The following is a 14,280-nucleotide window of genomic DNA, read 5'->3' on the forward strand; positions in this document are numbered from 1 at the left end:
TCACTCTCGGGCGCTTCCTCTCCCCTCTGGCTTGACCCTAGGTTTCCCAAAGCAGAGTCTCTGCTACAACGTACGCCAGACGGATTTATTGGTGCAGCGGTGAAAATGGCTTGAGCTGGGTGCCTCTGGAGAGGGACTCAGAACAAAGAAATCCCTGGGTAATGATACCCTTACAATGTAAATTCCCCTCCCCTGAGGAGACAGTTTGGACCAATAGTAGTATCAGGGTCTGGGGTCTTCCTGTTCTTCATTGGGCCCTTTAATTGTCTCTAGGTGGGCCGATTGTTCTCTTATCTCTAAGATTGCAGCTTCTGCTAAGGTTGAAGCCTCCTTATCTTTCTGGTTTGGACCAGTTTCGGGGCCTTGCTTCATGTAGCCAAGTAAAAGTTCAGTGCACAGTTGGTGGATCTAGGTGAAAGTTCTTGGGGCCTAAGACTTCAGGAAGCCTTGATACTAATGCTAAAGTGACTACTACGACAGTCCTCCCTTTGTGGTTTTTTTTTTTTTATCAAGCATTTTTGCTCAATATGTCAGACAAAGGCTGCAAACTTTCAAGATGAACAATTAACCACCATGTTCATATATATAATATGATTACAAGTAACACAATAAGGCTAAGCATAATACTATTATCATGGGATGTAACGTGGTTGGAGAGAGTTGTCAGTACTGGCATAGTAGTTTCACAGGTTACATTGACAAATACCACATTAACATTTATAAGATACGGGGTCAATCGTTCACCTCCATCCAACAGGCTGGTTTTAGCTGGGATGTAAGTCCCTGGTATGGCCAAATGTCTCCCAAAGAGAATTTCTCCTGGTGCTTGCCTATGGGTTGTTGTAGGGCATTGCACACATCCCATAGGGCTAAGTGCAATGCGTCCGGTCACTTCAAACCTGTGTTTGTAGATATTTTTGCTGTCTTTTCCTTCAAGGTTCTCTTCAGTCTTTCTACCTGTCCTGAGGGTTGTGTGTGATAGTGAGTGTGCAAGTTCCTTTCTATACCTAGCTACTTACATAGTTGACTGATTGTATTTGCTGTAAAATGGGCACCCCTGTCTGATACAATTGATTCAGAAACTCCAGATCTGCGTATAATTTCCTTCAATAATGCTTTCGTTACTCTTGTGTCCGCTTTTCTTGTGGGGAATGCTTCTACCCAACCTGACAGTTGATCTACTATAACTAATAAATGTTTGTATCCACTGGCAGATGGTGTATCTGCATAATCTATTTGCAGTTGTTGAAAAGGGATATAGGCCCATGGTTGTCCCCCTAACTCTGAGCTCAACTTGATACTTGAAAACTTTTGGCAGGTTGGGCAGCTACTGGTTATCCTCTTTGCAGCGGCATAAATTCCTGGTGCTCTCCATCTTTTTTTGTTACCTGGTTAGCCACTGCCTCTGCTCCTCCATGAGCTTTGTCATGAAACCACCTAGCCACAGTAATTAATTACTTCTTTGGCAAAATTGGTTTTCCTCCAATTGTCCATATTCTGCTGTCATTTTGTTCTGCTTCCCCCTTTCCCCATTAATTCTTTTCCTCTGCTGTAGAGTCCTTTTCATACACAGCTTTGGAGTCTACTAAATTTGGCCATTCATTCTGATTGTCCATTGAGATTGCAACCATACACTCCTTCAGAGGTTGCTGGGCTGCAGCTTTTGCAGCTGCATCAGCTAGAGCATTTCCTTAACTAATTTCTGTAGTATCTTTGATATGGGCTGGGCAATGTATCACAGCAATTTCTCTGGGTAGTTGGACCAATTCCAGCAAATTGTGTATTTCCTCTCCATTGGATACCCTTTTTCCTGATGATGTGAAAAATCCTCGTTCTTTCCGTAACATTCCTGTTGCATGGCATTCCCCGAAGGCATACTGAGAGTCTGTGTAAGTTACTGACTCGTTTTCCCTTTCCTAGATGAGCTCTGTGTGTCAGCACTACCAGTTCTGCTCCTTGTGCGCTCAACCTTGCTGGGAGTGGGTCAGCTTCTATCTCTTGTCCTTGGCTGACCATGGCGTACCCAGTCCGTTGTTGTCCGTGCAAGTAGTAGGATGAGCCGTCTACAAATAGAGCTAAATCTGGGTCCTGCAAAGGAACATCAGTTAAATCTGTTCGTGATTTGCTAGAAGTAAGCATTACTCGTTCGCACTGATGATGTTCCTCCCCTTCATCAGGCAACGGTAACAACATTGCAGGATTCAGGGTATTGCATCTTTGCAGAGTAACATTATCTGCCATTAGTAGAATTAGTTCATACCTGTGTGCCGATTGCGGTGACAATGCTTGGGTCTCATATTGCTTCAATAGCATCTCTACTTTGTGTGGTACATAAACAGTCACTGGATGTCCTAAGATAAGTGGGTGACTCTTCTCCAATATAGCCGCTGCTGCTGCTGATTTAACACAAGCTGGTGCCCCTGCCACCACTGGATCAAGCTGAATTGAGTAATAGGCATCTGGCCTGTGATGTGGACCCAGTTTCTGCCTTATAACTCCACTGGCTATCCCTTTTTGCTCATGTACATGAACATTAAAGGGTTTTGTGTAGTCTGGGAGTCCTTTTATTGTTTTAAAAGCTTGCTCCCTTTCCGGACCCCATGCAGTAGGTTCTGTCTCCTCATTTCTTGTTGCTTCTGTGAGTGATCTTGTTAATTCTCCTCACCCAGGAATCCGTGGTCGACAAAATCCCACAGCTCCAAGGAACCCTTGCAACTGTTTCTTTGTAATAAAGCGGAAGCTGTAATAAAGCGGAAGCTGTATTATGGCTTCTATTTTTTCCTGGGTCTGTTACCCACTGCCCTTCCCTTAGGATAAACCCTAAATATTTAACTTTCTTCTGACTAAGCTGAAGTTTGGACGGGGATGCACTATGACCTTTCTCCACTAAGGCAGTACATAGATGTATAGTGTCTCTTATACAGGCATCCTCATCTTTATTTGCTATTAGAAAATCATATGCATATTTTACAAGGGCTGATTTGCCCGGTAATTTTATGTATCTCAAATAATTTCTCAGTATTCGTGAAAAAATTGTAGGAGACCCTGCAAACCCTTGTGGGAGACGTATCCAGGTTAATTGTTGTCCTTTCCACATTAAGTCATACAAAAGTTGGCTGCCCTCATCTAAAGGGATGCTAAAGAAGGCAGCCCTTAGATCAATCACAGTAAAATATCTTGCCCAATGCGGTATTTGTAAAAGTATGGTAGAGGGATTGGGCACTACTGGATGTGGAGTCTCTATGTGCTGATTAACTACCCATAGATCTTGCACAAAATGGTATTTTGGGTCCCCATCTTAATCTAATCTATTCTTTTTTACAGGGAATATAAGAGTGTTATATGGTGATGCACGCACCTGCAAAATTCCCTGGGCTAAATACCTGTCTATTTGCTTTTGAATGCTCTTCTCAGCTTCTTGGGGACTCGGGTACTGTTTCACAGCTGGAAGGGGGTGTCCTCCCTTTGGTTTTATGTTTACAGGTTGACCTGAAACTAGTAATCCCACATCCATGCTAGTTTTACTCCACATACCACTTTGTTGGTATGGATTTCAATACTTCTGGTATTTTTAGCTCATTATTTGAGCTTCCAGCTACTGCAGTCCTTCCCATGATTATTAATGCTATTCCTTCCAGCAACAAGTGTAATTCTACATCTAAAGCCTGCAAGAGATCTCTCCTTGACAGGCACACTGGGGTATCCTCTACCAATACAAATTGCCCCCATATACTCTTGTTTCATATGGTTACTAATAGGGGTTTGCTCAAATTCTGCTTTCTCTGTCCTGTGACTCCATGTATTAAAATTCTATCTGTGGTCCAAGACCCTCTCAGGGTAAAATTCCAAAGGGATAATGTGGCTCCTGTTTCTATGAAGAATTCAACTTCATGACTGTCAACTTTACCTATTAAAAATTACATTAAAAATTCCCAGTCCTCCTGCTTCCACTTTAAGATCCGCAGGGTTTCTTCCCTCTAGTCATTGTGATTGTGAGTCTTTCCGGGCCAATTCTTCCTGGTCATAATTTCCTTCTTTTGCCCTCTCCCACAGCCATAGTGGGCATTCCCACTGTATATGCCCTAGATTCCCACAATAATAACACTCCCTTCCAACATTCCTTCCCGATCCCCTTTCTTTTCTCCCAAATCTTAGCTCAGACCTAGTATCCAGTCTCCTTCCTCTGCTCGCCCACCCCTGTCTCTCACTTGCAAATGCCTTGCTAAAGCCGAGGCCAATAAACTTGCCTCCTGCTGTTTGACTTCCTTTCTTTAACCTGCTCAGCTTTTTGCCTTTCCTCATGCCCATCATACACGAACACAGCAATACTCAAAATATTTTGCAAATTCTCCCCCTGCCACCCGGACATGTGTTCTTTAAAGTAATTCCGTATATTGTGGGCTGCCTGATCCACAAAGATGCTAATTGCGAGCACATCGTTAAAATTCTGTGGCATCGTTCCTCTGTATTTTAACAAAGCTTGTCGGAATCATCTCCAGAAATCACTAGGATGCTGCTCAGGTCTCTGTTTGCGTTCTTGTACTTTAGTCCAGTCCACTCCTAGTTCCCCCTATGCTTTAATAGCTTCTACCAAATTCCGGAGCCCTGTCTGACAAATGGCTCGATCCCCTGCATGATTATAGTCCCAGTTTGGATCATTTGCTGGCCAGGGGTTTCTGTTTCCCCCCTCCTGTTAGCCAATTCAGCGTCCTGTTAATTATTTTCTCTCTTTCATCAGGGCAAAAGAGTTCCCGCTATTGTATTTGAGTGTCACTCCAATTTGGATTATACTCTCTACATATATTTGAGAATAACTGGGCACACTTCTGGGTGTCTTCCCTGCAGTGGGGCACCTTACTTCCCCACAACGCTAAGTTACCAGGTTTCCAAGGCTGGCAGCTATAAAAGGTCAATACTGGCCCAGTCTCCGCCGGGGCCCCAGGGGGCCCAGCAGCAGGATTAGGAACATGAGTCACAGTCATAGGAAAGAGCCCGGCAGCCAGAGGGTTAAGAGGAGGAGAGTCAGAAGAAGACAGATAAGAAGACAGATAAAGTGGGGTTGAACTACTCAAAGGAATTTCTTGTTCTGGTAGCTTTTTTTTTTTTTTTTTCCTGGGAGTTTTTTTTCCCCAGACCATGCATGCCATACATACCAGTAATCCATTTGGTATGGGTACCTATCCTCCAGTTGATGACTTAAATACATTAATTTGTGTGGATCCATTCTTGTAATAAACAGTCATTCACCTTGGTATAATTTGATTGTGTGCTTTTTAGATAATTCTGCTGTACCATACATTTTCTCCCAATTCTGTAAGACCTCAGCCTAGGGCATCCCCTTTTCCACCCTGGGTACATTTCCCATTTCTTCTCCCCCCCTCCCCCCCCCCCCCGTATCAGGTTCTCACTTATGTGTGTTTTATGCTGGTCAGGCCACGCACCAACTTTTGGTTCTTGTGTGCTTTATGCTGACCAGGCCACGCACCCTCTCTTTCTTCTTGTGTGGTTTATGCTGATCAGGCCATGCACCACCCCGATCACTAGTCTCAAGTCTCCTCAGGGAATTTTAACACTCACCTGTCGGGGCCTCCTGTTCCAAAGGTCCCAGGTGAATTCACCCACTGGAGGCACTTGGGTGTTTGGAGGCGAGAGGATCCGAGGGTGCTGGCCTGGGGTCCCATCTGGGTTGCCAGACTGTTAAAGGAGAAGCCGCTGCCGGAGCACTCGCACACCATTCAGGGAGTCGCACACACACCACCCAAGATGTCAGCTGCTAGGACCTGAGTCCCTTGGCAGTGGCAGCTCCACTGAGCTGACGGGTGCCCCTTTTCGACTCCTCGCTCACACACTCTCACTCTCGGGCGCTTCCTTTCCCCTCTGGCTTGACCCTAGGTTTCCCAAAGCAGAGTCTCTGCTACAACGTACGCCAGACGGATTTATTGGTGCAGCGGTGAAAATGGCTTGAGCTGGGTGCCTCTGGAGAGGGACTCAGAACAAAGAAATCCCTGGGTAATGATACCCTTACAATGTAAATTCCCCTCCCCTGAGGAGACAGTTTGGACCAATAGTAGTATCAGGGTCTGGGGTCTTCCTGTTCTTCATTGGGCCCTTTAATTGTCTCTAGGTGGGCCGATTGTTCTCTTATCTCTAAGATTGCAGCTTCTGCTAAGGTTGAAGCCTCCTTATCTTTCTGGTTTGGACCAGTTTCGGGGCCTTGCTTCATGTAGCCAAGTAAAAGTTCAGTGCACAGTTGGTGGATCTAGGTGAAAGTTCTTGGGGCCTAAGACTTCAGGAAGCCTTGATACTAATGCTAAAGTGACTACTACAACAGAAGGAGATGCTGCCCGTTTGAAAGATATGAATTTGAATTCAGAATGACATTGACAAACTGCAGAAATGGCCCAGAGAAAGTAATAACTGGATGGACAGGAAGTAGTGTCCTTAAATTGCAGAAAAATACGAGTTTAGATCTTGAAAGAAAGAGGTCTTTGGCAGCAGTTTCTGGGAAGGCTGGGAGAGCCATCTTGTTGAAGTCTGTTACTGGGGTATCTTTAACAATGTAAATGAACACCTGTCAGAATAGTTTTCATTTGGACAGAGAGGTGTTTTTGAAGTAATTTGTAGCCCCGTTTTCTGTGGCTGCTGTTTATTGTTTACTTTGCTTCTATTCCATACCAGGTGGCTAGTGTTTTAAAAGAAAAAACAAAATGCTCTTTTTAGAGAGAAGAATGAGGAAGAAGGGTGCATGTGTGTTGCAAGAGAAGATGCAGAGTTTTTTTTCCCCATCCATCTTCTGAAAGGTTTTCTCACTGAAGTTAAACTGATTTTGTCATCTATGATGCTTTTTGGTCCTGGATAGGGATGTTGCTTTAGCTCCCCATACTAGTTTTAGCATAGACACTAAGGGTATACTCCTATGTGAAATCTACTGAAGACTTTTAGTTTGTTTTCATAGCATGCCATGATTTAAGTTTACCTGCTTGGATCCAGATGTATGGCTTCTGAGCAGTTTTCTCTCAAAGATGGTGAGACCAGCTGAAGGCCTTCACTGTCCTACAAACAACTTTACTTGGATGGCATGAGCAGGTTGAAGAAACTTTTGGGGCTTTTACCTGTAGGAACCTTGGCAATCTAGATGACGGGTGACACCCCCTCAAAAAGTAATACTTTTTAGTGTTTGGGTGACTGCATCCTATGGTAAGGCATCTCAGTTTTTAAACTTTAACTTCTGTGGTAGTGTACTGTTAATAATTTTTTCTCTTACAGGCTTTTGAAGAAGCTAACCTTTGTCAGACCTTAAACATGAACATTGCTAAAGCTGGATACTCTAAACTTACTCCAGTGCAGAAGTACAGCATTCCTATTATACTGGCAGGACGGGATTTAATGGCATGTGCCCAGACAGGATCGGGAAAAACTGTAAGCATTTTCTGTAGTATTCATACTATTGGAAGTGTGTGACCTTGAACACACTTCCAGTAGTGGAATGCCTCAGTCTTCCATGTGCCAGATGCTTCACAGCTTGATGTCTAGTGATTTGACTTGCACTGCAATAGCAGGTGTAGTATTAAGCACAGATATGAATGATGGATGGGTTGTTGCATTTTTTGGCTGAATTTCTTTTTAATTTCAGTGGACTAGTGTCTTGATACAGCAGGCAAGTCTTCAGGACTACAGATGGGGAAGTATAGGCAGTCATAGAAACTGCTGATGAGAAAAAAACCTCAGCGGTTGAAAGTTGGGGTTTCTTTCTGTGTTGTGTGGGGTTTTGTGTTGGGTTTTTTTTTTGTGTTGGTATGTCTGTTTTGTTTTGTGTGGTTTTGTGTGGTTTTGCGGTTTTTGTTTGGGGTTTGTTTTTTTTTTAAACTTATGCCAAATTGTAACAGTGTGCTGTGCTGGTTTGTCATCCTTGGTTTGATCAAGTCTGATCTGCACCAGACTTAGTTTTAGGTGATTCAGTATTAATCATGGAACAGTGTTGAGAGTTGATACTAAGGTGTCTCAACTTGTTAAAATGTCTAATGTACCCAAATCTAACAGCTCTGTATGAGAATATTTGGATATTAAGTACAGCTTTTTGCTGTTCAGTATAGTGTGGAATTCTAGCTTTGTTGTTATGTAGCTTTAGTTACTTCTTTTAAAAAACTTCTTCTGTTTTCAGAGGGAGTAATGTCCAAAGCTGATGCTATAAATATTCTGAATGCTTTTGGGACTGCTATACAGGTTCTATTTTGGGGGTAACTAGTCTTACATGGAAGTAAGGGTGCTGGTGCAGCTGTGTTGCAAACTGATCTGCTGTTGTAGTAGTCTGGAGAATGGTGATACATGGTTACCTTACAAATCTACTGATGATAACGTAAGGCTTGTAAGTAAACGTTGAGGGTTTTTGGTCCTGGGGTACGTAATTATCAATGTATGTCAGCATGATGTGTGGAACTGCCTGAAGAACCCAGAAGTTAGCTAGTGCCTGACCATGTTCCTACATTATCTTACTCTTAAGGTCCAGAGAGATATTTTCACGCTTCTTAAACAAGGAGAAATAAGCTTAAATATTCTGTAGTGCATTTGGGTCGATCCTTTTGTAGTCTGATTTCCCTGAGGTTGATAGTGTGCTATATCATTCTAGCTTTAAGATTGATATGCAGCTTTTAGTGTGACTGATGAAAGCTTTAAGACTAAACAGCATAAATACTGATGTTTCTTTTAGGCAGCTTTTCTTCTGCCGATTGTGGCCCACATGATGAGAGATGGCCTAACTGCCAGTAGCTTTAAAGAGCAGCAAGAACCGGAATGTATTATTGTCGCCCCAACTAGAGAACTGATAAATCAGATCTTCCTAGAAGCAAGAAAATTTGTGTATGGGTAAGCTTTGCACTGTTGCTTGGTATTGATTATTACTTTGTCTGAATCAGCAGTGCTTTATTTTTTTCATGAATACTTTCAAAAATTTTTCTGTGCCAATTGGATGACAAGAAACACTTGAATTTAGATGGTAATACTAGCTAGCAGGTTTCTTACTGTATGGCTAGGGATTTAAACTCCTAATCTTCCTGATATTTGGCGGGGGAGAGGCTTACTCCAGCTTTAAGGGGAGATAAGCACTAAACTTGTGTCACATCATCTTTACTGATGAGAAAAATGAAATTTCTTAAATGAAGTAACTTAAATTTAGCTTGCCTTATGTAATTTATACTTGCTTGTATTTTCCTCTTCACAAAAATAGAGATATGTGTTAGGGGTTTTTAGTTAACTTCCAGTGATGGTTTCTAATAACTCTGTACTTCCCAGTGTTTCTGGTCTTGGACAGAAATTTCACAGCTCAAGCAAGCTCTTTTAGCTCTGCTTCAAAACAGAACAAAAAGTCTAAACTTGTCATTGAGCTCTTGGATGTTGTGTGAGAGTACATTTGTACTAATTTGCCAGTGCTCTTTCTGCTGCTAAGTGGTTTGTTTCACCAGTGCACGGGAAGAGAATTAAATCTATTGTCTGTAACAGCTTGTAACTGTTATGAGGTGGAATGGAGAATGTCATCGGTGCAAAATCTGGTGGGCTAAATTAGACTTGCCTTTCGTCGTTCAAGCAAACTTATGCTTGGAGACTGTCTCTGCCTTTGGGAAGTACCATGATGTTTGCATATCTACTTTCGAAGCATGTTACTAAGAATAGCTTCTTAATCTCTAAAACTGTTCTAACTATGTAGCTAGTTCTGTTAATTGTGCTATTTTAAACTAGGAACAGATTATTTCACAATAAAATAGCTTTTGAATTTAGAAAGCTGCTGCTACAGCTGCCCTGCAGTAAAAGCAAGATAACCTATATTTGGGGGACAGTTAAACAATATCAGGGTGTGAATGCTTTGCCTCTAAAGAACTGCATGCATATTGCTCAGTTCAGATTCATTATATTCTTAAGCTCTTTGGTTTAGTTCACAAATAAGATTATGAAATATTAATTGATAGTGGATAAATGTTGAAATGTTATGAGTCCAATCTGTTCTATTCTTGACTAAAGCTTTCTGAAAAGTTCCAATTAAACCTGGTAAAAATTTACCAGGTTTATCTGATTCACTGTTGTTGCATGTGAAGCTGAACTAGTGTCTTCAAGAATAGACAGTTTGAATTTGAGTCTGAAAATACTCATTGCACGCATGTAAAAGCCTTAGCAGGAGGTTATAAAGATAAGGTTGTAAACTTGCTCTTCAGTTGCCTAAGGTAGTTCTTGCTCGTAGAGGTGGCTTTCTGCAGGAGAAGAGTATCTGATGTAGCTCTACTTAGTAGATCTAACTAAAAAGCCAAGTAGGAAAAGCACTAGGTAGTTTAGCGTTTGAATGGGTTTGCAGTCCAATGCTTGAGTGGCACACTGCATGACTAGTGTGATTAGTTGCTTTACAAAGATCCACCTGTGTATTTTTTTTTTTGCACTGTCTTTTCAAGGTGTGGAAAGATTACTTCTGAAGCTCTAAAGGCATATATTTGGTGGTTCTCCTTTTTCTAAGTATGCCGCATAAAAGGGGACAATGTCTAAAACCATTTTGGCTCTTACTGCCAAAAACTCTCAGTTGAAGGGAGAGGGAAGAATGCAGGTGAAATGAAGTGTTCTTTCCAAGTAAGCCGCTAGTGCAGCCTCTAGTATTTAGTACAAATGGGAACTTTGAGCTTACAGTGAGTGAGTTTCTGGTCTTGGGTTCTGCTTTTGGTTATAATTTGTGCTATATTGTAAAGGAATTGAACCACTCTAAGTATGGTGGTTTATGGTAGGTCTGATGATTTTTTATATATTTTCATGAAATAATACTGTTTGCATACTTAGATAATTAATCCAAATTTTTTTCTATATAATAGAACTTGTATAAGGCCTGTTGTGATCTATGGAGGTACACAAACAGGCCATTCAATTCGTCAGGTAATGCAAGGCTGTAACATACTATGTGCCACTCCAGGAAGGCTTCTAGACATCATTGGAAGAGAGAAGGTAAGGTCTTAAAACTTAATCTGAATTCCCTAAACACTCTTAGCTTTTTCCATACTGGTTTTCATTCTTCAAATTTGATAGAAGCAAATATAGAGCCATGAAAACTAGTCAGTATGCTGCCTTTGTAGAGGCACTTACTTAAAATACAAATGAGCTTTTCTTGGAATATCTAAATACCATGAGGTTTTTGAGAGTAGCGTGAGTCCAGATCTCTTCAGTCCTTTTCAGGGCCCACTGGAAAATACCAGTCTAAATTGAACTGGCTGCAGTGTTTTTGGCAATTAAATTTTATAGTTTAAATACATGGAACACCTTCTCGTAGTTCTTGTGGAAAACTCTGTAGCAGATTTTCAATTGATGTCCTGCTTGTTTTGCTACAGTAGCTTTTATCTGTCTGGAACTATGCTAATATTAATTGTTTGAATGTTTTAATACTCATTTTATTCAAAATATAAAAAACTCCAGGTGTAATAATTGTATTGGAATTTTTATTTTTCCAGTCATTATAAGTTCAAATTGAAATTGCTACATATTGTAGTGGTGGCTCAGTGATGTTGCACTGGACAAATGAAGTTTGGAAAAACACTTCTTGGTAAAAAACGGGAGATTGGCTTTCTGTGGTTGTCAGGCTTCTAGTCACAATGACAGTCTTGGTCAGCAACAGTGAAGTTGTAATGCGCTTAATAATGCTTTCTGACCTAAGTTTTTTCAGAACTAGTTTTTTGAGAATGTCTGAGCGTTATGTGAAAGAACTTTTCTAAAACTCAAGACATAATTTCAAAATAGGTATGCTGAATAATAGTCGATCTGTAGGCTCTATCTTGGTTTACTTTGCTGAACCAAATTCTGAAGCACTTCAGTGTACGCATACTATTTGAATTAGTGCAGATTAAAAAGTTAAATAGAGGTTGAGATGCAAATAAAACATAATGCACATAGACTTTTATTTGTGAATAATTAACTTCTAGTAGAAAGAGATAAGTAACAGGTGGATTTTGGCAATTAGGACATTCTGTAAGTGTATACTGTCAGTGAACCAGTACAGTTTTTCTTTCACTGAAATATTTGCAGATTGGTTTGCATAACGTGAAATACTTGGTGCTAGATGAAGCGGACCGCATGCTTGATATGGGGTTTGGGTTAGATATGAAGAAGCTGATTTCTTACCCAAGCATGCCACCAAAAGACAAACGTCAAACACTAATGTTTAGTGCCACTTTCCCTGAAGAAGTTCAGAGGTGAGTAAAGTAAAAATGGAAATATATCTGAAGATCTACTTTTATAGAGCTAAATGCCTGAAGACTTAAGAGCACTCCTTATGTTTAAAAGCTTATAATCTTGCTAGAAGATACTGAAAAGCTGTGATGTTAACATTCCTTGCTGAAGACTTCCCTTTTTTTAGGTAACAGAACTAGTAACTTGCATAGATTAACTGCTTAATATAGGTGGAGTCTCTAAAGCAACTTAGAAGTTTGTCTGAAGGCTTTTAAATTCCACTTCTGCGGAAGTCCTCATGCTGCCCGTGTTTGTTTCTTGTCCCTCCCCCGCCACATCTGTGCAAGCTCAAAAACAGTGGTCTTGCTGTTTCACAAGCAGCACTGGTAGTACTGTCTTTGGCACCAGGACATAATATAACTAGACATCACAATTATTGCTCAACTCACCAGCCTTTCTGACATACAATTCTTATTTACATGCGTAAGTGCTATTTGTTTTTGATAGTTTTAAAGCTTCCACAGATGGGTTTAGGATATATTTCACAGCTCTACTACTCACTACCCTTAAAGTTCCACTTTCCAGACTGTGAGAGAAGAGTCTTCAACAGATGGTAGTGGGGTTGCTGAGCCTGGCGGTAACAGAACAAAACACCCCATTCCCTGTAGGTAGATGGAAATTACTTAGTATTTCCACTTTTGAAGAGACAGGCATCTGAATGCTTATTCTTAAATCAGAAGAGTCTAAACTTCAATTTGACCAGTTGACATAACTTTGATGGCTTTTGTGGTAGGGATACTGTTGTGACAGTATCACTAAAAAATACCACTAACCATATTACAGTTTGAGAGCATGTAAACTGATCAGACCATTACAGTGAAGTATGTTGGTACTATCACTAGTGATAGTAGTATAGAAGTGTTGGTAGTATCACTAAAAAATACTACTAACCATATTACAGTCTGAGAGCATGTAAACTGATCAGACCATTACAGTGAAGTATGTTGGTACTTCAGTGAGGCAAATCCTGGCAACTTTCTTCTGGCCTTGAAAAAGCCTGAAAGATTTTTTTGAGGCAGGGAGAAGACATCTTCATCTGAATGAAAGAGGGGAATGGGCTGCTTTCTCCCATGCAGTCAGTTAATACTGACAGCTGTTGGGGACATGAATCGCCTTCCTTTAAGTAGGATTGAATTCACTTTAAATTTCGTCTTAAGTCACCTGTTGTGGCTTTGGTTCCTCAGTCAAGACTTTTTTCATAGAGTTTTTGGTATTGAAAGAAGATCTTGTAGTGAACTAATAATGGCCTTGTTTCCACAGCTGGGAGTCAAGCATTCAAATGATACTGTACATGAGTGTGGTTCATCTTCATTCCATGTGTTTACTGTTTGTGCAGGAATGTGGTCTCACTTCATACTGCATCCTGGGAAAAGATCGTTGTGTCTCCCTTTAAGACGCACAGTGTGTTCTGATTGGCTCATGTTTTGGGGTTGAGAGAAGAGTCTTGATCCCTTGATCTCTAGATCTGTTGTCTTCATCAATGTGTTTTCGCTAATGCTCTTGCTATGTGTTTTTGCTACATACTGAGAGATGAGTAAAGAGTATTGTAACTACCAACATCTGAAAGGGGGAAATCCCTTCAACTGTGCTTTTGTTTAATATAAAAAAACCCAAAACAAAACAGATCTACCTTTCTACTGTCAGTCTTGTAGGATTTACAAGTGCTGGTAGAAGACTTCAGAAACCTGAGTGCTTGGATCATGGTTCAGAAGTGCATAATAATATTCTTGTAACCTTTTGAAACTGGAATGCCTAAAGGTGATGTCCTCATTTTAGAGGGTGAAAACCCTTCTTGTCTGGAGTCAATTTCTTCCTGGATTTACTGCCTTTCTGATTCAGGAGTCAGGAAAGATAATATTTTCCCATACTCTATTGTCAAAACAACTTTGGACAGTATACTACTTTGGTAGTGTAAAACAAGGTGCTTTCTTTGGCCCTGCTGGGTTCAGGCTCCCCTGCACTTGTATTCAGTGAGTGTAATCAGATTTAATTTTAACATGCCATTTAGTTTTGTACCTGAATTTGGGTCTCTGC

The 14,280-nt window shown here is 40.9% G+C and overlaps 1 protein-coding gene across 1 annotated transcript in view; it reads left to right on the plus strand.

The window, feature by feature from the left end:
- DDX4 (DEAD-box helicase 4) overlaps positions 1-14,280 on the plus strand; it is a 38,253-nt gene that overhangs the window by 13,624 nt on the left and 10,349 nt on the right. Inside the window, exons 9-12 of the mRNA XM_075488613.1 lie at positions 7,267-7,419; positions 8,708-8,862; positions 10,842-10,971; positions 12,043-12,209. Coding sequence (XP_075344728.1) covers positions 7,267-7,419; positions 8,708-8,862; positions 10,842-10,971; positions 12,043-12,209 — 605 coding nt within the window. The remainder of the gene's footprint in view (positions 1-7,266; positions 7,420-8,707; positions 8,863-10,841; positions 10,972-12,042; positions 12,210-14,280) is intronic.

This window comes from Mycteria americana, chromosome Z (assembly GCF_035582795.1).
Source record: "Mycteria americana isolate JAX WOST 10 ecotype Jacksonville Zoo and Gardens chromosome Z, USCA_MyAme_1.0, whole genome shotgun sequence".
NCBI classification, from domain to species: Eukaryota; Metazoa; Chordata; class Aves; order Ciconiiformes; family Ciconiidae; genus Mycteria; species Mycteria americana.